Source organism: Oncorhynchus mykiss, chromosome 10, assembly GCF_057628025.1.
Source record: "Oncorhynchus mykiss isolate SJ-2025 chromosome 10, ASM5762802v1, whole genome shotgun sequence".
Classification (NCBI taxonomy): domain Eukaryota; kingdom Metazoa; phylum Chordata; class Actinopteri; order Salmoniformes; family Salmonidae; genus Oncorhynchus; species Oncorhynchus mykiss.
In genome coordinates this window covers 29,165,477-29,191,157 of record NC_143031.1, presented here as the reverse complement: position 1 = coordinate 29,191,157, position 25,681 = coordinate 29,165,477, and the positions used below count along the sequence as shown (strand labels likewise).

Here is a 25,681-nt window from a genome sequence, read left to right as displayed (position 1 = left end):
AATTGTGTCATATTGATCACTTCCTTCAATATTACTTCCTTTATTCTCTAACTACAACTAGTCACCTCATGCCTTTTAAATAGTCCTCCCTGCACAGGCTCAATTTTGTCATTTTAAAAATCCATGCACAGTTTTACTGACTGCTGTTCTGTCTTCAAAGCAGTGCAAAATACTATTGAGTCTCATTCAGATCACTTGAGGTCGAGTACAGTCCTTTTCCTCATATAACACCAAAGCTGCCAGAGGTGTTTCTCTCTGTAAGTATATAGATACTAGGTAGAGTTGCATGTGTTGTCTATGGCCTTTCTCGGTCCCTCTCCTGGCCTGTCAGTTCCTCCGTGAGTATGGGGCAAACAGGGTCACCTCTGGCTTCTCTCTCTGTGTCTAATTTACTCTGCAAAGTCTTGTTAGAGAGTAGAATGACTGATTGGTACTAAAGGTAATGGTATTACTGTATAGAAACTGTCTCCAGTGGAGGATGTTACTGTGCATACTGAAGAGCTGTAGGTGAAGGATAAGGTAGAGGGAAAACCACCATGCCCTGATCAAATAACGGTTTCATGTTCCACAAGACGTACCATTAGCTTGAGAATATATTGCACTGTGACATTTCTCAAAGTGTAATAACAGTCTGTAATATATACAACGCCTGACCTGACCATGCAGACTGTACCACAATCTGTATATTCTTGAGATATAACAGCCGACCTGGATGAAACTATTTATTTTTTCAACCCTCTTAGGAAAATGTTTCAGGTTTGTGAGTTAGAGTGCTCCTGAAAAGCATTGGGATTATGTTTTTGTCTCATATACAGTGGGGAGAACAAGTATTTGATACACTGACGATTTTGCAGGTTTCCCTACTTACAAAGCATGTAGAGGTCTGTCATTTTTATTATGGGTACACTTCTACTGTGAGAGACGGAATCTAAAACAAAAAAACAGAAAAATCACATTGTATGATTTTTAAGTAATTAATTTGCATTTTATTGCATGACATAAGTATTTGATACATCAGAAAAGCAGAACTTAATATTTGGTACAAAAACCTTTGTTTGCAATTACAGAGATCATACGTTTCCTGCAGTTCTTGACCAGGTTTGCACACACTGCAGTAGGGATTTTGGCCCACTCCTCCATACAGACCTTCTCCAGATCCTTCAGGTTTTGGGGCTGTCGCTGGACAAGACGGACTTTCAGCTCCCTCTAAAGATTTTCTATTGGGTTCAGGTCTGGAGACTGGTAGGCCACTCCAGGACCTTGAGATGCTTCTTACGGAGCCACTCCTTAGTTGCCCTGGCCGTGTGTTTCGGGTCGTTGTCATGCTGGAAGACCCAGCCACGACCCATCTTCAATGCTCTTACTGAGGGAAGGAGGTTGTTGGCCAAGATCTTGCGATACATGGCCCCATCCATCCTCCCCTCAATACGGTGCAGTCGTCCTGTCCCCTTTGCAGAAAAGCATCCCCAAAGAATGATGTTTCCACCTCCATGCTTTACGGTTGGGATGGTGTCCTTGGGGTTGTACTCATCCTTCTTCTTCCTCCAAACACGGCGAGTGGAGTTTAGGCCAAAATGCTCTATTTTTGTCTCATCAGACCACATGAACTTCTCCCATTGCTCCTCTGGATCATCCAGATTGTCATTTGCAAACTTCAGACGGGCCTGGACATGCGCTGGCTTGAGCAGGGGGACCTTGCGTGCGCTGCAGGATTTTAATCCATGACGGTGTAGTGTGTTACTAATGGTTTTCTTTGAGACTGTGGTCCCAGCTCTCTTCAGGTCATTGACCAGGTCCTGCCGTGTAGTTCTGGCCTGATCCCTCACCTTCCTCATGATCATTGGTGCCCCACGAGGTGAGATCTTGCATGGAGCCCCAGACCGAGGGTGATTGACCGTCAACTTGAACTTCTTCCATTTTCTAATAATTGCGCCAACAGTTGTTGCCTTCTCACCAAGCTGCTTGACTATTGTCCTGTAGCCCATCCCAGCCTTGTGCAGGTCTACAATTTTATCCCTGATGTCCTTCTACAGCTCTCTGGTCTTGGCCATTGTGGAGAGATTGGAGTCTGTTTAATTGAGTGGGTGGAAAGGTGTCTTTTATACAGGTAACGAGTTCAAACAGGTGCAGTTAATACAGGTAATGAGTGGAGAACAGGAGGGATTCTTTAAGAAAAGCTAACAGGTCTGTGATTGCCGGAATTCTTACTGTTTGGTAGGTGATCAAATACTTATGTCCTGCAATAAAATGCAAATTAATTACTTAAAAATCATACAATGTGATTTTCTGGATTTTTGTTTTAGATTCCGTCTCACATTTGAAGTGTACCTATTATAAAAATTACAGACCTCTACATGCTTTGTAATTAGGAAATACAAAAATATCAAATACTTGTTCTCCCCACTGTTTGCAATTGCTTGACCGGCTACTTGTATCCAACCCTATTGAAGAAATTGCTAATTTAGAAAGTGAAATTGTTTTATGATTGTGGCCCAACCTTTTCGGTTGACATGGAATTGGATCCATTTAATATGTAAAACAAGAAGTGCTCAAGAAGAAAGCAGAGTGTAGTAATAATTGGGTTGAGATCTCAAGAGAGATTAAATTCATTGGCTTTATCTCAAAGTCTACATGAAAGTGGCCAAACCAAGACATGTTCTTTTGAGTCCGATGTACTAATATGAAATACTTTTATCTGAGTGTTTGTGGTTTCTCTATTGAAAAATCCTTAACTCAGTCATGGATTTTCATCTAGAAGGACAGTAGAAAATAAGTTTTAATTGATATTGTAAACACTCTTATTTGATATGCAAAATCCCTATTAAATAGACAGCAAATGTTCCTATTCAAAGTAGCCCTGTTGATCTTAAGGTAATGGGAGAAATGTGTGGGTGAAGATACAAGGACTCTAAACCTATTGTAAATACTATGTACATGAACACTGGGAAAGGGAAGCACCTCTTGTCCCGAATTAATATTTTGTCATATTGTTGGTGAGAGAACTAGTGTGCCATCTGGTTAAATAAAGCCTTTAGCTGCTCCCATCCCCTGCAGGCCCTCCAATAGTGGAGTATTTCCTAGCAACTGTGTGTGTGTGTGTGTGTGTGTGTGTGTGTGTGCACATGTTCATGCCTGTGTGTTCCTGTCTGCGTGTGCTATTGTCTGTGTGTGTTTTTGTCTGTATATTCCTGTGCGTGTTATCTCTATGTGTGTGTGTGCGTACGTGAGGGAGAGAGGTACTGAACCAGTACAAGGTGTTTCATATTCTCTGGCTCCATCTCAATCCCTTTGTAATTCAGGGGCTAAACAGAAACTATGAGAGCCACATACTCTTCTATCTGTCAGCCTCCAAGCCCAGAAGCAGTATCAAAAACACTTACTCTTAAAGAGACACTGTTAGTATCAAGTTTTCAGCTAACCATTTACTGTAAGAGTGGATGGCCATAGCTATTTATAGATAGTTGATGGTAGTTATTTCTCCATGTGTTGTTACATTTGAATTTACTGCATTTGGATGGCATGTACTGTATGCCATTTTGATTATACACCCACATTTGGCTGGAATGTCAGTACACCATCTCCTGATAGGCAACATGTGTGAACGTCACAGTATTATTGAGCAATAGACTCAGTTCAGTACAGCGCTCCACATCATCATAGTCCTACTCCAGAGACCTCCTCTTGGATGCAGTTGTTGTACACTGTTCACACTCCACTGTGGCTGTTACCTGTTATTCAACAACCTGCCACAGCATTTATGACAATCTAATGATTAAGGTGTTAGCCTCTCATAGTGTGGGGAGAGAGAGAGAGAGAGAGAGAGAGAGAGAGAGAGAGAGAGAGAGAGAGAGAGAGAGAGAGAGAGAGAGAGAGAGAGAGAGAGAGAGAGAGAGAGAGAGAGTCCAATGAGAGTCCAATGCATCTGCGATCACTGTCTTCTCCCAAGGGAGGGAGGCGAGAAGCGTGATGCGCTTGATTCCCTCTGACCTGTCAACACACTATAAGCTGACCGGTGGGAGGGTTTCTTTGTTTTTCTCTCTCTCTTAGATTCAGATAAGCTTTATTAGCATGAATTACAAGGCCACTTTCTAAAGCAAAGTGAGATAGTGACATCATCAACAACAACAGCAAAATATAAATAAGGGTAATGGGGATTAGAGAAAGGGAACATTAGGAACACCTGCTCTTCTCATGACAAACAGTAGACTGACCAGGTGAAAGCTATGATCCCTTATGATCCCTTAAGCTATTATCCAATCCCTTAACCTGTTATCCAATCCAATTCAATTAGTGTAGATGAACAGGAGGAGACAGGTTAAAGATGGATTTTTAAGCCTTTTAGACAATTGAGACATGGATTGTGTATGTGTTCTATTCAGCGTTCCATTCAGCGTGAATGGCGCACATACAAAGTGCCTTTGAACAGGGTATGGTAGTAGACATCAACTTGACAAGCAGCCAACTTGACAAGCATTGGAGTGAACATGGGCCAGCATCCGTGTGGAATGCTTTAGACACCTTGTAGAGTCCATGCATTGACAAATTGAGGCTGTTCTGAGCAGTGTTGTAGTGGAGGGTATACGCAGGTATATACCGTATACACACTTATTTTTCTGTGGCCATTGTGTATACTCACTTATTAACCAAATATTTATTGGGATATTTGTATTTCTGGATTTGATAGCATGAAATGCTCTTCAGTTTTTTTTTCGCTCAGGGCCTTTGCAGCCAGCCTAAAACTCCCCTGATTAACTTTTCTCCAGGCCCAGGTAATTATAGCTGGAACTGTGTTTCAGTGTAGTTCCACTGTAGGTAAACTGGTACTGGTTTCACTGGGATCTGGCTTTCTTCTGAAAGATCATGATTGAAGTTTTTTCTAAGTTTACTATTAGTACCCATCTTTGGCAGTACTGCTCTACAAGGGACAGGCTCTGTTGTAATCTTTGTTCTCTGGGTGACGACAAAATTAAGTTGTCAGGGTACAACATGCACTTCGTATGTGTGTCATGGAGGGTGAGGACTGAAGCTGCAGATTGCTCCAACATTTTTGGTAGTTAATTTATATAAATATTGTTGGACCCCACGTCTTTGGGAAAACAATTCTCTTATTTTGCTTCCAATTTTTATTACACATTTGTTATTCATACATTAGGATTTCAAGGTGTAATACATTTTCCCCCATATCAATTTGGAGGAGTTAGTTTAATAGTCCATCGTGCCAAATTGAAGTCTACAAAGCAGGCAAAACCTTTTCTTGTGTTCCTTTTGATATTTAGATTTATGAGTGTGGAGGGAGTAAATGTGACCTGAGGTGTGATGTTTGGGGAGGAAGCCGCTTCTGGTATTCATTATGCTGCAAAATATCTTTCCCAGATTACTGCATACACAGATGCCTCTGTAGTTATTGGTGTCGAATTTGTCTCCTTTTTTATAGATGGGCGTTATTAGACCTTCATTGTAGATTCCAGGGTAACATCCAATTTCCAGCATTAAATGTAATAATTTAAGCAGTGCGTCCACCAGCTTAGGGCTGCTCAGTTTCAGCATTTCATTATGGATGTTGTTTTATTTTAAAGTTTTGATTTGATATTTGATTTCAGTAGCTCTGATAGTGAAGTCGCTCTGTCTCTCTCCTTAATCCCGTCTTTAATTTCACATGTGGAGGGCTCTCTCTCTCCCTCACTTTGAGGCCACGTGTTAAACACAGCGGAGTGCTGCTCCTTTCAACCCCTAGCCCATGTAATTCCTCCCCAACATTTTTGAAGTAGTGTCAGTTTGAAGCAAATTGAAATAGTTTGGCTTTCTCTGCCCTACTTGTGGTCGCTCAGATATTCAGCGAGACCTCAATCAAGTAATATTATGGTAATTGTAGGGCTTGTTGACTTTGGTGATGTAAAAATCACTACATGGATAGAGATACATTTGGCCTCTACTGCAACAGTACTTTTTGAATGAAGTTAGACTTGAGTCTTTGAATCCAATGGTATGTATCCCTCTGTTCTTTAACATGAATACAGCAATTTAGATGAGTGGGTGACTTCAGTACATTGGCCCTGATACCCATTAAACAATGATGTTCAGAGGTATCTTATCTTATACAAGTATATATGTTGGAGGGCATTGTAAGCCAAAAACAGTCATAGAGGGCCACACACACACACATGCCTTGCCAAGTTGCCTTAATCAGGGTTATAAAGCTCATTGGTAAGCTTGATTTGAAAAGCTCACTCTCCTACTGTATTTATAAGAAAGTAAAAATACAGAGCATGTTGAGCTGATAGTATTCATTGTGCCCTGCAGACAGCAATCACAGGCTTTATTCTCACCTTCAGACAAGCGTTAGTTAATGCATTCTGTTGATTGTGTAGCTGGAACTCAATGATTTATGAATCACTGAGAGAACACTTTGTTATATTTGGAGCAGATTCAACGCTCATTAGGTTGTTGACTGTAATGCCGTGACCTTTAAAATAAATCTGATTTAATTGGCCATGCATATCTACATTATGTAAAGTGGAACAGTGTGTCCGTGTAATCAGACAATGAGGCAAAGGAGACAATATGGCCTAGATAGCTCTTATAAATGTTGTGTGGTGAAAGTGAAGATTAGGACTGCTTGTGAATGGCAAAATGTTAATTAGTTAAATGTGCTCATGGCATATTTTCTTCCCATAATTGTGCATATACAGTAAATGTATTATATCTCAAGTCTGCTTCTTCCCAGCCTAAATTTACTGTAGACATAAACAATGTTAGGATCCATTCAGAAGCCTCTTGCACTAGACACAGTAGAGGACATTTTGTGTATTTTCAAATTTGGACAGGCATTGCCTCTGAATGGAGAACTGGGACAGAAGTTGGCAGAATCTGGTACCGAACCACATGTTGTCTATAAAAGAGCCTAGTGGAAAGATGCCCAGTGAGTTGGCAAGCGAGAAGAACCAACAACATTCAACAATGCTTGGGATGCCTTTGATCAGAAACAGACTTTGTTTTGTGCCGCTGTTCTTTCTTTAGGCACTAACTAACTATCTAGCTATCGTTAGACGGTAGCTAGACAGCGGGATGAAGCCTTCAAATGGCAGTGTTCCGGTGGGCCTTCATCTATTTTTCCTGGCGCATCAGTTTTTCCTTCTGTGCACCAGTCCCTTTTGGGTGTAAAATACCATGGTTTGTCCTCAGATTTATCCGCTCACATTTTTTCATCCCAAAATCAAGGGTGACAGTGTTGACTCTTTTGCCTGATTAACACTATAGGCCCACCCAAACCTCTTGGATATTTTATTTTCACATTGTCCTTTTTCCAGCACGGTTACAGCAACTATGGTGGATGCGTAACCAAGCCAGCCCAGTAAAGCTTGGCTTGGCTTGTCCCTATAGTGTGAAGTAGACGTATATGTATGAGGGGACTAACTCTGTATGTAATACAACAGGAGGTTATTGTGGCTGATGTACAGTAAGATGACCCACCAGTGGGTCACACAGAGATACGATTTACCAATGGCCTCCAACAGGGTTATGGTTAATACTCAAACAGTCATGTTTGCAGTAATAATACTGTGTGTGAATCCTGTTTCTCTCGGTTTCGGTTTGTTTCTGTACTGTACAGCGTGTACACACCACCTGGGGTTGCTGACAGCTGTATCCACATACATTTTTTATATCACCAGCTACCTGGTGAGATTGACTGAAAGGAACCTCCTCCCCCCTAGTTGATGTAGTGTAGGTTGAGTGTTGCTCTTGTGTCATGCTCTGGTGGCCCTGGATCTGGTGAGCCACAGTCTGCAAGCCTTGATTTGAGCCAGTACTAACACCCCCTGTTAAATTAATCAAGCACTAAGTCTGTTTTTGCACAGTTCTGCTCTAAACTCAATGTTTACTTTGGAAATGGAGGACTAGATGCCAACCTGGAGGTGCAATACGTGGTGAAATAGACTTCATGGAAGGTAATAGAGTATTTGGTCCTGTTCTGAACCACACCAATTTAGTCTGGAGCACCTGTAAGGATGGAAGAACAAGTGCTTCCTGAGTGGCGCAGTTGTCTAAGGCATTGCATCGCAATGGTTTGAGTCCAGGCCCTGTCGCAGCCGGCCGAGACCGGAAGACCCATGGGGCGGCGTACAATTGGCCTAGCGTCGTCTGGGTTAGGGGAGTGTTTGGCCGGCCTGGCTGTCCTTGTCCCATTGCGCACTAGCGACTCCTGTGGCGGGCTGGGTGCATGCACGCTGACACAGTCACCAGTTGTACGGTGTTTTCTCCGACACATTGGTGTGGCTGGCTTCTGGGTTAAGTGGGCATTGTGTCAAGAAGCAGTGCGGCTTGTCTGAGTCATGTTTCGGAGGACGCACGGCTCTTGACCTTCACCTCTCCTGAATCCGTACGGGAGTTGCAGCGATGGGACAAGACTGTAACTATCAATTGGATACCACAAAATTGAGGAGAAAAAAAAATTTGAAAAAAAGTATGGAAGAACACTGGTACACACTATTTCATATGGAACTTCAGGACTGAAATATAAGAGCTATGCACAAAGTAAATGTCATGTTCTCCATCAACATCATCACCATCATCATCAAAACAATGTGTCCCTGCACATGCCTACCGTTTACTATGCCCTACATACAAACACTGAAGTGCAACAGTACAATCAGATTTTTGGTTTTGCTGACTGGCTTTAGAGGGCTGTCTAGTGTCATTTGTACCAGTTAGCGTTGTGTGGTTGTCAAATGCGATTGGCTTTGGCAGCGGAGCCAGCCACTCAAAGCACTGTAGAAAGTAAAATTGTATTTTGCACAGAGTTATTAGGCTATTATTATGGAACTTGAAGTGAACAGTGCCTTCTCCCACTTTACAGGCGGACAATTAGAATCATCATTAATGGACACTATCAGCACATCAATGGTGCGGAGAGGGAGTAATGGATATATAGAAAGCTTATGGGACAATGAATCAGTTTGATTCCTAACTAAACTGTCTTTCATTGTGTCCGAACTCAATGGCTGACTACGGCTTCAACAGTAGAGCCAGAATGTACTGTTTGGGGCATGTTGGATTCAGAATGCATAGGCTTAATTTACAGGAAGTCACTTACCCTCTTCTTCTTCTTCTCTTGCAGATGACCCAAGAACAGTGCACTCATAGGAACAATGTCCAGAGCTCAGAGAAACCACATGTGTACAAAGTGGGAATTTACGGCTGGCGGAAACGTTGCCTTTACTTCTTCGTGCTCCTGTTAATGATCCTGATCCTGGTCAACCTCGCTTTAACCATCTGGATAGTAAAGGTCATGAATTTCACCATAGTAAGTCCTACTCCCTACCTGCCGGTCTCTTTTTATTTGTGATTTATTTTTATGACTGTTGGGGCATTGATTATTTGATTTGCTTAGAAGTGTGCTGGAATAATAGGGTTTTTCTCCACAGGGGGACTATAATGACGGGCTGGTAATTGCGAGCTGTGGCACTTTAGTACAGCGACTTCATTTTCACTCTCAGTGGTCGATCTGCTATGGTCTTAGTCCACTTAGCTAACTCCAAGCTAGGGGTCTCTCTCCTCCCCTCGTCTCTCCTTCTATTTCTCCCCTACTTCCATCCCTGCATGTTAGTACCCCACTGTTCTTTTCTTCTCTCACGGAGAGAGTTCAACTGAGGGCATGTTTAGTACAACGGCCTCAAAGTACAAGTCTAGAACCGATGACACTGTCACTTCCTGCACAGGAGAGAGGTGACAGCGCAGGATGCAGGTTGGCATTTATTGTCATAGGGTGACATCAGCAAAGGAGAGTGGTGACATCAGGGCCATACACTAAAGTATATTAGACATGTGTACCATTCACATTAATGCCGTGCATACAGTACTTAGCTCTAGACTGCGGAGTTTGACATTAATTTCCACTGTGATTCTCTGTATATCTGTTGTATTAGTCTGTAGCTCAAGCCCTGTGAGCCATGCCGTTTGAGTGTCTGGCTGCTTTTTGCTTAGTAATCCTCAGCACCTGCGATGAGTCAGATACTTGTAGTGCTGCATGCCTCCCCTCCTTGTCTGAATAAACCATGAGAACGGGTTGATGTTTCACAGTGGAGTTTCATCTGAGTTGCACTCCGAGGTCTATCGGTGTGGTTACCCAAAGCAATTTGGATAACTGGTGTCCGTCTGCATCTGTGCTGGACACTGGGTGGCTATATAAGGGTTCTAACCTTTATCCAAATAGATGCAAGTGGGATGTCATGGCAAGTGGGATATCATGGTGAAAAGTGATCCAGTTAAATTGCAGTATAAAACTTTGATTTTACCATCATCCTTGTAGGGAAGGAACTACAGTCCCTTTAAAAGATTAATGTATGTGGGCGGGGAGCTTGTATTCATGAGCTCTCCTTGACTGACAGCAAGAAACACCCTTGTGGTCGTTCCCGGGTAACAAGGTAAACAAAAAAGTATTAATTCCATGATTCATTCCAAGCCTCAATATTAATTCCAAGCCTAAATAGTACACCTCACCCCATTCTCTCTGCAAAATGGTCAACAGAACTGAAAATGAACTATTGAATATCAGACAAACAGCAGCAATACGCAAATATATTTATATTGTTTTGCAACTAATTAGAGAAGACAGTTCACTGATTGTCACGTTCTGACCTCTATTTCCTTTGTGTTGTATTTATTTAGTATGGTCAGGGCGTGAGTTGGGTGGGCAGTCTATGTTTGTTTTTCTATGTTGTGGGGCAGTTCTATGTTTTCGGCCTAGTATGGTTCTCAATCAGAGGCAGGTGTCATTAGTTGTCTCTGATTGAGAATCATACTTAGGTAGCCTGGGTTTCACTGTGTGTTTGTGGGTGATTGTTCCTGTCTTTGTACCTGCACCAGATCGGGCTGTTTTGAGTTCTCACGTTTCTTGTTTTCATTAGTTCGTTCATGTATAGTGTCTTCATTAAAATATAATGAACAACCACCACGCTGCGTTTTGGTCCGCCTCTACTTCACAACAAGAGAACCGTTACAGAATCACCCACCACAACAGGACCAAGCGGTGTGGTAATGGGCAACGGAAAAAGCAGCAGCAGGAGCAGCGCGAGGAGGTATGGACATGGGAGGAGGAATTAGACGGAAGAGGACCCTGGGCTCAGCCAGGAGAATATCGCCGTCCCAAAGAAGAACTGGAGGCGGCGAAAGCGGAGAGGCGCTGGTATGAGGAGGCAGCGCGGCGTCGTGGATGGAAGCCCGGGAGTCAGCCCCAAAAATTTCTTGGGGGGGGGCTAACAGGGAGTATGGCTACGCCAGGTAGGAGACCTGAGCCAACTTCCTGTGGTTACCGGGGGGCTGGAGAGACCGGGCAGGCACCGTGTTATGCTGTGGAGCGCACGGTGTCCCCAGTGCGGGTGCACAGCCCGGTGCGGTACATTCCAGCTCCGAGTATCGGCCGGGCTAGAGTGGGCATCGAGCCAAGTGCCATGAAGCCGGCTCTACGCATCTGGTCTCCAGTGCGTCTCCTTGGGCCGGCTTACATGGCACCAGCCTTGCGCACGGTGTCCCCGGTTCGCCTGCATAGCCCAGTGCGGGCTATTCCACCTCGCCGCACTGGCAGGGCGACCGGGACCATTCAACCGGGTAAGGTTGGGCAGGCTCGGTGCTCAAGAGCTCCAGTGCGCCTGCACGGCCCGGTCTATCCGTCACCACCTCCACGCACCAGCCCTCCGGTGGCAGCCCCCCGTACCAGGCTGTCTCTCCGGCCCATCCTTACAGGGGCTTCCTCCTCTCCAGCGCTGCCGGAGCCTCCCACCTGTCCGGCGCCTCTGCCGGAGCCTCTCGCCTGTCCGGCGCCGCTGCCGGAGCCTCCCGCCTGTCCGGCGCCTCTGCCGGAGCCTCCCGCCTGTCCGGCGCCTCTGCCGGAGCCTCCCGCCTGTTCGGCGCTAGGAGAGCTACTCAGCCCAGCGTTGCCGGAGCTTCCCGTCTGCCCAGCGCCGCCAGTGCCGTCCGTCTGCCCAGCGCCGCCAGTGCCGTCCGTCTGCCCAGCGCCGCCAGTGCCGCCCGTCTGCCCAGCGCCGCCAGTGCCGCCCGTCTGCCCAGCGCCGCCAGTGCCGCCCGTCTGCCCAGCGCCGCCAGCGCCGCCCGTCTGCCCAGCGCCGCCAGTCTGCCCAGCGCGGCCAGTGCCGCCCGTCTGCCCAGCGCCGCCAGTGCCGCCCGTCTGCCCAGCGCCGCCAGTGCCGCCCGTCTGCCCAGCGCCGCCAGTGCCGCCCGTCTGCCCAGCGCCGCCAGTGCCGCCCGTCTGCCCAGCGCCGCCAGTCTGCCCAGCGCCGCCCGTCTGCCCAGCGCCGCCAGTGCCACCCGTCTGCCCAGCGCCGCCAGTGCCGCCCGTCTGCCCAGCGCCGCCAGTGCCGCCCGTCTGCCCAGCGCCGCCAGTGCCGCCCGTCTGCCCAGCGCCGCCAGTGCCGCCCGTCTGCCCAGCGCCGCCAGTGCCGCCCGTCTGCCCAGCGCCGCCAGTGCCGCCCGTCTGCCCAGCGCCGCCAGTGCCGCCCGTCTGCCCAGCGCCGCCAGTGCCGCCCGTCTGCCCAGCGCCGCCAGTGCCGCCCGTCTGCCCAGCGCCGCCAGTGCCGCCCGTCAGCCAGGAGCCGCCAGTGCCGCCCGTCAGCCAGGAGCCGCCAGTGCCGCCCGTCAGCCAGGAGCCGCCAGTGCCGCCCGTCAGCCAGGGGCCGCCAGTGCCGCCCGTCAGCCAGGGGCCGCCAGTGCCGCCAGTCAGCCAGGGGCCGCCAGTCAACCAGGGGCCGCCAGTCAGCCCAGCGCCAGTGCCGCCAGTCAACCAGGGGCCGCCAGTGCCGCCAGTCAGCCAGGGGCCGCCAGTGCCGCCAGTCAGCCAGGGGCCGCCAGTGCCGCCAGTCAGCCAGGGGCCGCCAGTGCCGCCAGTCAGCCAGGGGCCGCTAGAGCCCCTCCGCCCGGAGCAGCTGCCCCTCTGTCCCGAGCAGCTGTCCCTCTGTCCCGAGCAGCTGTCCCTCTGTCCCGAGCAGCTGTCCCTCTGTCCCGAGCAGCTGTCCCTCTGTCCCGAGCAGCTGTTCCTCTGTCCCGAGCAGCTGTCCCTCTGTCCCGAGAAGCTGCCCCTCTGTCCAGTGGGGTCATTGAGAGGGGTGGGCATGGTGAGTAAGCCACAGAGGCGGACAATAAGGCGGACTAAGACAATGGCGAAGTGGGGTCCGCGTCCCGCGCCAGAGCCGCCACCGCGGACAGACGCCCACCCAGACCCTCCCCTATAGGTCAAGGTTTTGCGGCCGGAGTCCGCACCTTTGGGGGGGGGTACTGTCACGTTCTGACCTCTATTTCCTTTGTGTTGTATTTATTTAGTATGGTCAGGGCGTGAGTTGGGTGGGCAGTCTGTTTGTTTTTCTATGTTGTGGGGCAGTTCTATGTTTTCGGCCTAGTATGGTTCTCAATCAGAGGCAGGTGTCATTAGTTGTCTCTGATTGAGAATCATACTTAGGTAGCCTGGGTTTCACTGTGTGTTTGTGGGTGATTGTTCCTGTCTTTGTGTTTGCACCAGATCGGGCTGTTTTGAGTTCTCACGTTTCTTGTTTTCGTTAGTTCGTTCATGTATAGTGTCTTCATTAAAATACAATGAACAACCACCACGCTGCGTTTTGGTCCGCCTCTACTTCACAACAAGAGAACCGTTACACTTCTTCACATGAATTAGTAAAGCCTGAGTCACCTTAGAAACTTAGGCATAAAGGAATGTACATGAAAACAACATGGACAATTTATTGGTGCTTCTGCATAAGCATTGTAAATGACAATATGTATTCATCAGACATTTACAATTGGCCAGCATAGCGGAAATATTGATCAACATGAACACTCATGATAAATAAAGATGAGAAATAATTGTGACACATTTTTTGTTGTTGTTGCTATAAGCCTAATATAGGCAACCAGCCTCCCTACAATGTGCAGGACCCCATTAATTTGTACAATTTGTGACACTCATCTCTCGTCCGAATGCCTGAATAAAATGATACAAAGCAACAAAATGAGACATGTCATGTAAAAAAAGAGATTGATGGGGAGGAGAGCAGGAGAGGATGGGGACTCATGTACCCCGCTTCAATCAAGCGGGCGTCAGTCACCCCGAAGATTGAAGCGGGAGACTCCTCCAGCTATGGCCTCCTTGTCAGGCCTGGGATGGATATCTCGCACAGCTTCCCCTCGTTGAAGTGGAGATCCAGGAACCTGTAATGTTTTTGAAAAGGGAAATGTTTCAAATCAAATCTAATTGTATTTTGTCACATATACGTTTAGCAGATGTTATTGCGGGTGTAGCGAAATGCTTGTGTTTCTAGCTCCAACAGTGCAGTAATATCTAACATTTCACAACAATACACAGAACCTACAAGAAAAAGAATGGAGTTAAGAAATGTATAAATATTAGGATGAGCAATGTCGGAGTGTCATAGACTAAATACAGTAGAATAGAATACAGTACATAGCATATGAGACTAGTGTTCCATTATTAAAGTGGCCAGTGATTTCGAGTCTATGTATATGGGGCAGCAGCCTCTAAGTTACAGGGTTATGTAACCGTGTGGAAGCCGCCTAGTGATGGCTATTTAACAGTCTGATGGCCTTGAGATAGAAGCTGTTTTCAGTCTCTCGGTCCCAGCTTTGATGCACCTGTACTGACCTCTCCTTTTGGATGATAACGGGGTGAACAGGCAGCGGCTCGGGAGGTTGTTGTCCTTGATGATCTTTTTGGCTTTCCTGTGACATCGGGTGCTGTAGGTGTCCTAAAGGCCAATGATGCGTTGGGCAAACCGCACCACCCTCTGGAGAGCTCTGTGGTTGTAGGTGGTGCAGTTGCCGACCAGGCGGTGATACAGCCCGACAGGATGCTCTCAATATGTTAAATGGGTAGTGAATTCAATGTCCTTTTATTTACTGTTCTGAGTTATGATGTTATCAATTTGTTGATGTCCTGATCTACTCTTTCTACAATGTGTTTCTGGTGTTTTTAAAGCGCTCAATTGTAAATATACAATATTTGGTTGAGCACTTTTTTGTGAAACTTTTCAATGTTTGTATATGGAATTTTTTGTGTGCCTGAAATCCTCAATTGATTTGAAACTAATTAATATGACTTACAGCATGTTGGGTCTGTCTTCACAGACTTTACAGCATATCTATCCCCCATTCTTTTTTGGGAAAGCTGATTTTATATCACAGCATTCCTGCTGCGGTGGATGCCTGGGAAGCTGTGCAGACAGAGTAGATGTTGAATTTTCTAAAATGCATATCATTACAAATTTGATGAAGTGAATTAATAATATGCCTGCCTCCTGAATCCAAGCGTTTGACACGGGGGAAGGGGACCAGTAACATTATGATCAACTTTGTCAATGTACCAGTTACAGTCATTTTTCATAATTATGTCAACCTACTATGAACTCAATTCAAATATCATCCAATTTGATGAAAAACATGATTTTCACTGTTTGGAACCTTTAATATAAATGATCCAATTGGTGATTAGAAAACAATCCAGCCTTTTAGCAGTTGGACCATTGCTGATGCCCTCAACAACCGTCAGCAGCCACTAACCAATACATATTTCAGTAGGCCCTATACTACGATATCCCTATTTTTCCATAAATAGTGTAACTAGAGACCGATCAATAAAGGTTTTAATACTTCACCAGTTAACAGACCTCTTTTCTGGACGTAATGTATTCCTATGTGATTTCATACAGGGTGCAATGAACGGAGCAGGTTTCAAATCATATTCCTTGATGGTGCCAGAATTTATAGAATCATTTTGCATACAGTATCATTTTAATGACTAGACATCTTGAACGTTTGTTTTAATGTAATATATTTGAAACGGCTACAATTTTTTTTTACCACAATTCTGGCAATATTTTGCTAAATACAGTGCCTTGCGAAAGTATTCGGCCCCTTTGAACTTTGCGAACTTTTGCCACATTTCAGGCTTCAAACATAAAGATAGAAAACTGTATTTTTTGTGAAGAATCAACAACAAGTGGGACACAATCATGAAGTGGAACGACATTTATTGGATATTTCAAACTTTTTTAACAAATCAAAAACTGAAAAATTGGGCGTGCAAAATTATTCAGCCCCTTTACTTTCAGTGCAGCAAACTCTCTCCAGAAGTTCAGTGAGGATCTCTGAATGATCCAATGTTGACCTAAATGACTAATGATGATAAATACAATCCACCTGTGTGTAATCAAGTCTCCGTATAAATGCACCTGCACTGTGATAGTCTCAGAGGTCCGTTAAAAGCGCAGAGAGCATCATGAAGAACAAGGAACACACCAGGCAGGTCCGAGATACTGCTGTGAAGAAGTTTAAAGCCGGATTTGGATACAAAAAGATTTCCCAAGCTTTAAACATCCCAAGGGGCACTGTGCAAGCGATAATATTGAAATGGAAGGAGTATCAGACCACTGCAAATCTACCAAGACCTGGCCGTCCCTCTAAACTTTCAGCTCATACAAGGAGAACACTGATCAGAGATGCAGCCAAGAGGCCCATGATCACTCTGGATGAACTGCAGAGATCTACAGCTGAGGTGGGAGACTCTGTCCATAGGACAACAATCAGTCGTATATTGCACAAATCTGGCCTTTATGGAAGAGTGGCAAGAAGAAAGCCATTTCTTAAAGATATCCATAAAAAGTGTTGTTTAAAGTTTGCCACAAGCCACCTGGGAGACACACCAAACATGTGGAAGAAGGTGCTCTGGTCAGATGAAACCAAAATTGAACTTTTTGGCAACAATGCAAAACGTTATGTTTGGCGTAAAAGCAACACAGCTGAACACACCATCCCCACTGTCAAACATGGTGGTGGCAGCATCATGGTTTGGGCCTGCTTTTCTTCAGCAGGGACAGGGAAGATGGTTCAAATTGATGGGAAGATGGATGGAGCCAAATACAGGACCATTCTGGAAGAAAACCTGATGGAGTCTGCAAAAGACCTGAGACTGGGACGGACATTTGTCTTCCAACAAGACAATGATCCAAAACATAAAGCAAAATCTACAATGGAATGGTTCAAAAATAAACATATCCAGGTGTTAGAATGGCCAAGTCAAAGTCCAGACCTGAATCCAATCGAGAATCTGTGGAAAGAACTGAAAACTGCTGTTCACAAATGCTCTCCATCCAACCTCACTGAGCTCGAGCTGTTTTGCAAGGAGGAATGGGAAAAAATTTCAGTCTCTCGATGTGCAAAACTGATAGAGACATACCCCAAGCGACTTACAGCTGTAATTGCAGCAAAAGGTGGCGCTACAAAGTATTAACTTAAGGGGGCTGAATAATTTTGCACGCCCAATTTTTCCATTTTTGATTTGTTAAAAAAGTTTGAAATATCCAATAAATGTCGTTCCACTTCATGATTGTGTCCCACTTGTTGTTGATTCTTCACAAAAAAATACAGTTTTATATCTTTATGTTTGAAGCCTGAAATGTGGCAAAAGGTCGCAAAGTTCAAGGGGGCCGAATACTTTCGCAAGGCACTGTACATATAACTGACATACTTGGGCTTTCACGTTGTGTTGTCCTCATTATAACACAAATTTTAAGCCATTATTGGTCTTATTACACCAATTATTCTATTCAGTTCTGGCCATTTAAAATCAATGCAGTTCCTCCCCATTGAAATAAATGGCTGCTGGGACTGATTATAGACTAAATCTATGATGATTTTATATAGGGTCTCATTGTTCTGTGTAAAATGTGGTATAGTTATCAGATTCTAGGGTACGCTCTAAGGTTGTTTTCATACATAGTTCTGAGATATAGTTCGAATCAGAGTTTAATTGTTTGTTACATTGTACTTTTTCACATTGCCAAATGTCAAATAACTAAAATGCCTAAACAAAACCATATGTTTTACATGTTCAAGTAATTTGTTTATTTGAAAAAATGCTCACGTTAAATGAATCTATGATTATCAAGAAGCATAACTTGTCCCAAACTTCATATTACTTACACTTTGGCGTTCAAACAACATGCAGGAGGAAACAGTGCAGTAGACGCTGTAACTGCAAGGTGAGTAGGCTATAATAAGTAGCCTATATCCCCAGTATAGGCCCCGTCTCCCTTAATCTGCATCGGATGCGTTCATAAATGCGTTGCTACTCACAGAATGTTTCAGAGATATCAAGTTATGGTTCAAACAACCAATAATAATGCACACCTCTGGTGATTTTCCTGTGTATGGTCTGGACCGCGTTCTCACCTGCAGCGAACCGCATCATGGTATGAATGAAATTGGACAGAGACCACCCTTTTTGAACAACCATGGTGAGTTGTTTAGTGCACTCCCAAGTACCAGTCCAAACGAACAAAACTAAGGAAATACTCTCCAAACCAATTTGGTCTGAAAGCACCCTTAGCACATTTTTTTGATCTAGAACCTGAAATAGTTATTCAGGTGTCCCCATAGGAGAAAACTTTGAAAAAAACCTTTTTGGTTCTAGCTATAACCCTTTACACAGAGGGTTCTACATGGAACCCAAAAGGGTTCTACCCGGAAAAAAAAAGGTTCTACCCGGAATCAAAAAGGGTTCTACCTGGAACCAAAAATATTATATGGGGACAGCCTAAGAACCCTTTTGAAACCCATTCATTTAAGAGTGTACCATGTGATAACAGAGCACATCCCAATACTGTCCATTCTGGATCCATAGACAAAAAAATGCATGGATGTATGACCTTGGACCCCCCAAGGTGGGCACATATAGATGTCATTACCATTACAATTGTTTCATACATTAATATGTATTGTATTAAGTTAATACCTTATCAAATTGCCTTCGATAACCCACAAAAATAACCCACAGACATGAAAATTATCATTAGACTTTGCCACCCCAAGTGGACAAATATGTGAAATTTGGCCTGCTGGCCCATGGACTATAAAGGTATTGCTGTCTCATGTACTTTAAATGGTCTCAAGGTCACAGGTTGTATGGAAAGAGTTTGATGACAGAACTGGAGATCCATGGAGGCAGAAGAGCAGATGGCTAATTTACAGATTTATGTTGTATTTAATTGCTCCGAAGCCCAACAGTGCTGCATGACACGTCAAGGATGGGGTTTGGATGAAAGTCGAGTTACAGTGGGACTGTGAAAATTAATGTGGAGAGGGTGGGGGGCGTAGGTGGGAGTGCGTGTGTGTGTGTGTCTGTGCGTGCTTACATTATGTATTTCTACAAAAAGATGTCCAGTCCTGAACTAACTATCTTTGCTGTATATTTTTTCAGTATAACCCAGAATGACAGTTCACGTGCACATGTAATACTCCTCAGTATTTCAATAACATGACAAGGAAATGTAAATATATTCCCATTAAATGTTCATTAAATATTTCCATTACATTTCCATTCCCAGGTGATTGTAATGCAAAATAAGCCATTTTCAGACTGCTAGGTTTCTCAGGGAATACAATTTGCCACTATTTTCCAGCTTGCATGAGATCATAATGTCACGCCCTGATCTGTTTCATATGTCCTTGTGATTGTCTCCACCCCCTCCAGGTGTCACTTATTTTTTTTGTCATGATACATAAGATCTTTTCATCAGTAGAATGTTATTCATATCATAAACAGCACTGCTACAATACTGCCAGTTCTAATTCAAGCCTCCACTCTATCCATCTTCACAGGCAGCTTGTCAAAATGTAGGATGTTATTCATATCATAAACAGCACTGCCACAATACTGCCAGTTCTAATTCAAGCCTCCACTCTATCCATCTTCACAAGCAGCTTGTCAAAACGTAGAAGGCCAGAGCTACAGGTCAACAGTGAATGAGTCAAATCTCTTCCGTTGCACGTTTCCCCACACACACACTCACATACACAGGCCTACTGGGCAGTTTCACCCCAGAATTAACTGAACTCTTGGGGAGGAAGCAATAAGCATCGGTTGAGAAGCTGGAGCTGGTTGTGTTTCAATGACAAAGTTGATGAGGTCTCTGATCCCCTAGGCTGTCTTTTTATGAGCGTTTAGTAATTGCAGTTCTGTGTCTTAAAAGTACATCAAAGGAAGTAGCTAGCTGTAGGAGTCAGAGTCAGTGTCCAGTCACAGAGCAGGCTTGATGCCAGACCAAGCGGATTCAAACAGTAGGCTGTAATTCCTCAGACTCCCCCTCTCCCTTTGAGACCTAGTGCTTGTCTGAACTCGTCGTGTTAAATATGGATGTTCTAATGCCGCCCGTCTGCCCAGCGCCGCCAGTGCCGCCCGTCAGCCAGGAGCCGCCAGTGCCGCCCGTCAGCCAGGAGCCGCCAGTGCCGCCCGTCAGCCAGGAGCCGCCAGTGCCGCCCGTCAGCCAGGGGCCGCCAGTGCCGCCCGTCAGCCAGGGGCCGCCAGTGCCGCCAGTCAGCCAGGGGCCGCCAGTCAACCAGGGGCCGCCAGTCAGCCCAGCGCCAGTGCCGCCAGTCAACCAGGGGCCGCCAGTGCCGCCAGTCAGCCAGGGGCCGCCAGTGCCGCCAGTCAGCCAGGGGCCGCCAGTGCCGCCAGTCAGCCAGGGGCCGCCAGTGCCGCCAGTCAGCCAGGGGCCGCTAGAGCCCCTCCGCCCGGAGCAGCTGCCCCTCTGTCCCGAGCAGCTGTCCCTCTGTCCCGAGCAGCTGTCCCTCTGTCCCGAGCAGCTGTCCCTCTGTCCCGAGCAGCTGTCCCTCTGTCCCGAGCAGCTGTTCCTCTGTCCCGAGCAGCTGTCCCTCTGTCCCGAGAAGCTGCCCCTCTGTCCAGTGGGGTCATTGAGAGGGGTGGGCATGGTGAGTAAGCCACAGAGGCGGACAATAAGGCGGACTAAGACAATGGCGAAGTGGGGTCCGCGTCCCGCGCCAGAGCCGCCACCGCGGACAGACGCCCACCCAGACCCTCCCCTATAGGTCAAGGTTTTGCGGCCGGAGTCCGCACCTTTGGGGGGGGGTACTGTCACGTTCTGACCTCTATTTCCTTTGTGTTGTATTTATTTAGTATGGTCAGGGCGTGAGTTGGGTGGGCAGTCTGTTTGTTTTTCTATGTTGTGGGGCAGTTCTATGTTTTCGGCCTAGTATGGTTCTCAATCAGAGGCAGGTGTCATTAGTTGTCTCTGATTGAGAATCATACTTAGGTAGCCTGGGTTTCACTGTGTGTTTGTGGGTGATTGTTCCTGTCTTTGTGTTTGCACCAGATCGGGCTGTTTTGAGTTCTCACGTTTCTTGTTTTCGTTAGTTCGTTCATGTATAGTGTCTTCATTAAAATACAATGAACAACCACCACGCTGCGTTTTGGTCCGCCTCTACTTCACAACAAGAGAACCGTTACACTTCTTCACATGAATTAGTAAAGCCTGAGTCACCTTAGAAACTTAGGCATAAAGGAATGTACATGAAAACAACATGGACAATTTATTGGTGCTTCTGCATAAGCATTGTAAATGACAATATGTATTCATCAGACATTTACAATTGGCCAGCATAGCGGAAATATTGATCAACATGAACACTCATGATAAATAAAGATGAGAAATAATTGTGACACATTTTTTGTTGTTGTTGCTATAAGCCTAATATAGGCAACCAGCCTCCCTACAATGTGCAGGACCCCATTAATTTGTACAATTTGTGACACTCATCTCTCGTCCGAATGCCTGAATAAAATGATACAAAGCAACAAAATGAGACATGTCATGTAAAAAAAGAGATTGATGGGGAGGAGAGCAGGAGAGGATGGGGACTCATGTACCCCGCTTCAATCAAGCGGGCGTCAGTCACCCCGAAGATTGAAGCGGGAGACTCCTCCAGCTATGGCCTCCTTGTCAGGCCTGGGATGGATATCTCGCACAGCTTCCCCTCGTTGAAGTGGAGATCCAGGAACCTGTAATGTTTTTGAAAAGGGAAATGTTTCAAATCAAATCTAATTGTATTTTGTCACATATACGTTTAGCAGATGTTATTGCGGGTGTAGCGAAATGCTTGTGTTTCTAGCTCCAACAGTGCAGTAATATCTAACATTTCACAACAATACACAGAACCTACAAGAAAAAGAATGGAGTTAAGAAATGTATAAATATTAGGATGAGCAATGTCGGAGTGTCATAGACTAAATACAGTAGAATAGAATACAGTACATAGCATATGAGACTAGTGTTCCATTATTAAAGTGGCCAGTGATTTCGAGTCTATGTATATGGGGCAGCAGCCTCTAAGTTACAGGGTTATGTAACCGTGTGGAAGCCGCCTAGTGATGGCTATTTAACAGTCTGATGGCCTTGAGATAGAAGCTGTTTTCAGTCTCTCGGTCCCAGCTTTGATGCACCTGTACTGACCTCTCCTTTTGGATGATAACGGGGTGAACAGGCAGCGGCTCGGGAGGTTGTTGTCCTTGATGATCTTTTTGGCTTTCCTGTGACATCGGGTGCTGTAGGTGTCCTAAAGGCCAATGATGCGTTGGGCAAACCGCACCACCCTCTGGAGAGCTCTGTGGTTGTAGGTGGTGCAGTTGCCGACCAGGCGGTGATACAGCCCGACAGGATGCTCTCAATATGTTAAATGGGTAGTGAATTCAATGTCCTTTTATTTACTGTTCTGAGTTATGATGTTATCAATTTGTTGATGTCCTGATCTACTCTTTCTACAATGTGTTTCTGGTGTTTTTAAAGCGCTCAATTGTAAATATACAATATTTGGTTGAGCACTTTTTTGTGAAACTTTTCAATGTTTGTATATGGAATTTTTTGTGTGCCTGAAATCCTCAATTGATTTGAAACTAATTAATATGACTTACAGCATGTTGGGTCTGTCTTCACAGACTTTACAGCATATCTATCCCCCATTCTTTTTTGGGAAAGCTGATTTTATATCACAGCATTCCTGCTGCGGTGGATGCCTGGGAAGCTGTGCAGACAGAGTAGATGTTGAATTTTCTAAAATGCATATCATTACAAATTTGATGAAGTGAATTAATAATATGCCTGCCTCCTGAATCCAAGCGTTTGACACGGGGGAAGGGGACCAGTAACATTATGATCAACTTTGTCAATGTACCAGTTACAGTCATTTTTCATAATTATGTCAACCTACTATGAACTCAATTCAAATATCATCCAATTTGATGAAAAACATGATTTTCACTGTTTGGAACCTTTAATATAAATGATCCAATTGGTGATTAGAAAACAATCCAGCCTTTTAGCAGTTGGACCATTGCTGATGCCCTCAACAACCGTCAGCAGCCACTAACCAATACATATTTCAGTAGGCCCTATACTACGATATCCCTATTTTTCCATAAATAGTGTAACTAGAGACCGATCAATAAAGGTTTTAATACTTCACCAGTTAACAGACCTCTTTTCTGGACGTAATGTATTCCTATGTGATTTCATACAGGGTGCAATGAACGGAGCAGGTTTCAAATCATATTCCTTGATGGTGCCAGAATTTATAGAATCATTTTGCATACAGTATCATTTTAATGACTAGACATCTTGAACGTTTGTTTTAATGTAATATATTTGAAACGGCTACAATTTTTTTTTACCACAATTCTGGCAATATTTTGCTAAATACAGTGCCTTGCGAAAGTATTCGGCCCCTTTGAACTTTGCGAACTTTTGCCACATTTCAGGCTTCAAACATAAAGATAGAAAACTGTATTTTTTGTGAAGAATCAACAACAAGTGGGACACAATCATGAAGTGGAACGACATTTATTGGATATTTCAAACTTTTTTAACAAATCAAAAACTGAAAAATTGGGCGTGCAAAATTATTCAGCCCCTTTACTTTCAGTGCAGCAAACTCTCTCCAGAAGTTCAGTGAGGATCTCTGAATGATCCAATGTTGACCTAAATGACTAATGATGATAAATACAATCCACCTGTGTGTAATCAAGTCTCCGTATAAATGCACCTGCACTGTGATAGTCTCAGAGGTCCGTTAAAAGCGCAGAGAGCATCATGAAGAACAAGGAACACACCAGGCAGGTCCGAGATACTGCTGTGAAGAAGTTTAAAGCCGGATTTGGATACAAAAAGATTTCCCAAGCTTTAAACATCCCAAGGGGCACTGTGCAAGCGATAATATTGAAATGGAAGGAGTATCAGACCACTGCAAATCTACCAAGACCTGGCCGTCCCTCTAAACTTTCAGCTCATACAAGGAGAACACTGATCAGAGATGCAGCCAAGAGGCCCATGATCACTCTGGATGAACTGCAGAGATCTACAGCTGAGGTGGGAGACTCTGTCCATAGGACAACAATCAGTCGTATATTGCACAAATCTGGCCTTTATGGAAGAGTGGCAAGAAGAAAGCCATTTCTTAAAGATATCCATAAAAAGTGTTGTTTAAAGTTTGCCACAAGCCACCTGGGAGACACACCAAACATGTGGAAGAAGGTGCTCTGGTCAGATGAAACCAAAATTGAACTTTTTGGCAACAATGCAAAACGTTATGTTTGGCGTAAAAGCAACACAGCTGAACACACCATCCCCACTGTCAAACATGGTGGTGGCAGCATCATGGTTTGGGCCTGCTTTTCTTCAGCAGGGACAGGGAAGATGGTTCAAATTGATGGGAAGATGGATGGAGCCAAATACAGGACCATTCTGGAAGAAAACCTGATGGAGTCTGCAAAAGACCTGAGACTGGGACGGACATTTGTCTTCCAACAAGACAATGATCCAAAACATAAAGCAAAATCTACAATGGAATGGTTCAAAAATAAACATATCCAGGTGTTAGAATGGCCAAGTCAAAGTCCAGACCTGAATCCAATCGAGAATCTGTGGAAAGAACTGAAAACTGCTGTTCACAAATGCTCTCCATCCAACCTCACTGAGCTCGAGCTGTTTTGCAAGGAGGAATGGGAAAAAATTTCAGTCTCTCGATGTGCAAAACTGATAGAGACATACCCCAAGCGACTTACAGCTGTAATTGCAGCAAAAGGTGGCGCTACAAAGTATTAACTTAAGGGGGCTGAATAATTTTGCACGCCCAATTTTTCCATTTTTGATTTGTTAAAAAAGTTTGAAATATCCAATAAATGTCGTTCCACTTCATGATTGTGTCCCACTTGTTGTTGATTCTTCACAAAAAAATACAGTTTTATATCTTTATGTTTGAAGCCTGAAATGTGGCAAAAGGTCGCAAAGTTCAAGGGGGCCGAATACTTTCGCAAGGCACTGTACATATAACTGACATACTTGGGCTTTCACGTTGTGTTGTCCTCATTATAACACAAATTTTAAGCCATTATTGGTCTTATTACACCAATTATTCTATTCAGTTCTGGCCATTTAAAATCAATGCAGTTCCTCCCCATTGAAATAAATGGCTGCTGGGACTGATTATAGACTAAATCTATGATGATTTTATATAGGGTCTCATTGTTCTGTGTAAAATGTGGTATAGTTATCAGATTCTAGGGTACGCTCTAAGGTTGTTTTCATACATAGTTCTGAGATATAGTTCGAATCAGAGTTTAATTGTTTGTTACATTGTACTTTTTCACATTGCCAAATGTCAAATAACTAAAATGCCTAAACAAAACCATATGTTTTACATGTTCAAGTAATTTGTTTATTTGAAAAAATGCTCACGTTAAATGAATCTATGATTATCAAGAAGCATAACTTGTCCCAAACTTCATATTACTTACACTTTGGCGTTCAAACAACATGCA

At 44.6% G+C, this 25,681-nt stretch overlaps 1 protein-coding gene across 2 annotated transcripts in view; it reads left to right on the top strand.

Moving 5' to 3' along the window:
• The window catches only part of LOC110533613 (delta-sarcoglycan), a 271,937-nt gene that overhangs the window by 166,162 nt on the left and 80,094 nt on the right, over nt 1–25,681 (top strand). For both annotated transcript variants that reach the window (XM_021618006.3, XM_021618007.3), the window contains exon 2: nt 9,116–9,301. In XM_021618006.3, coding sequence (XP_021473681.1) covers nt 9,116–9,301 — 186 coding nt within the window. The remainder of the gene's footprint in view (nt 1–9,115; nt 9,302–25,681) is intronic.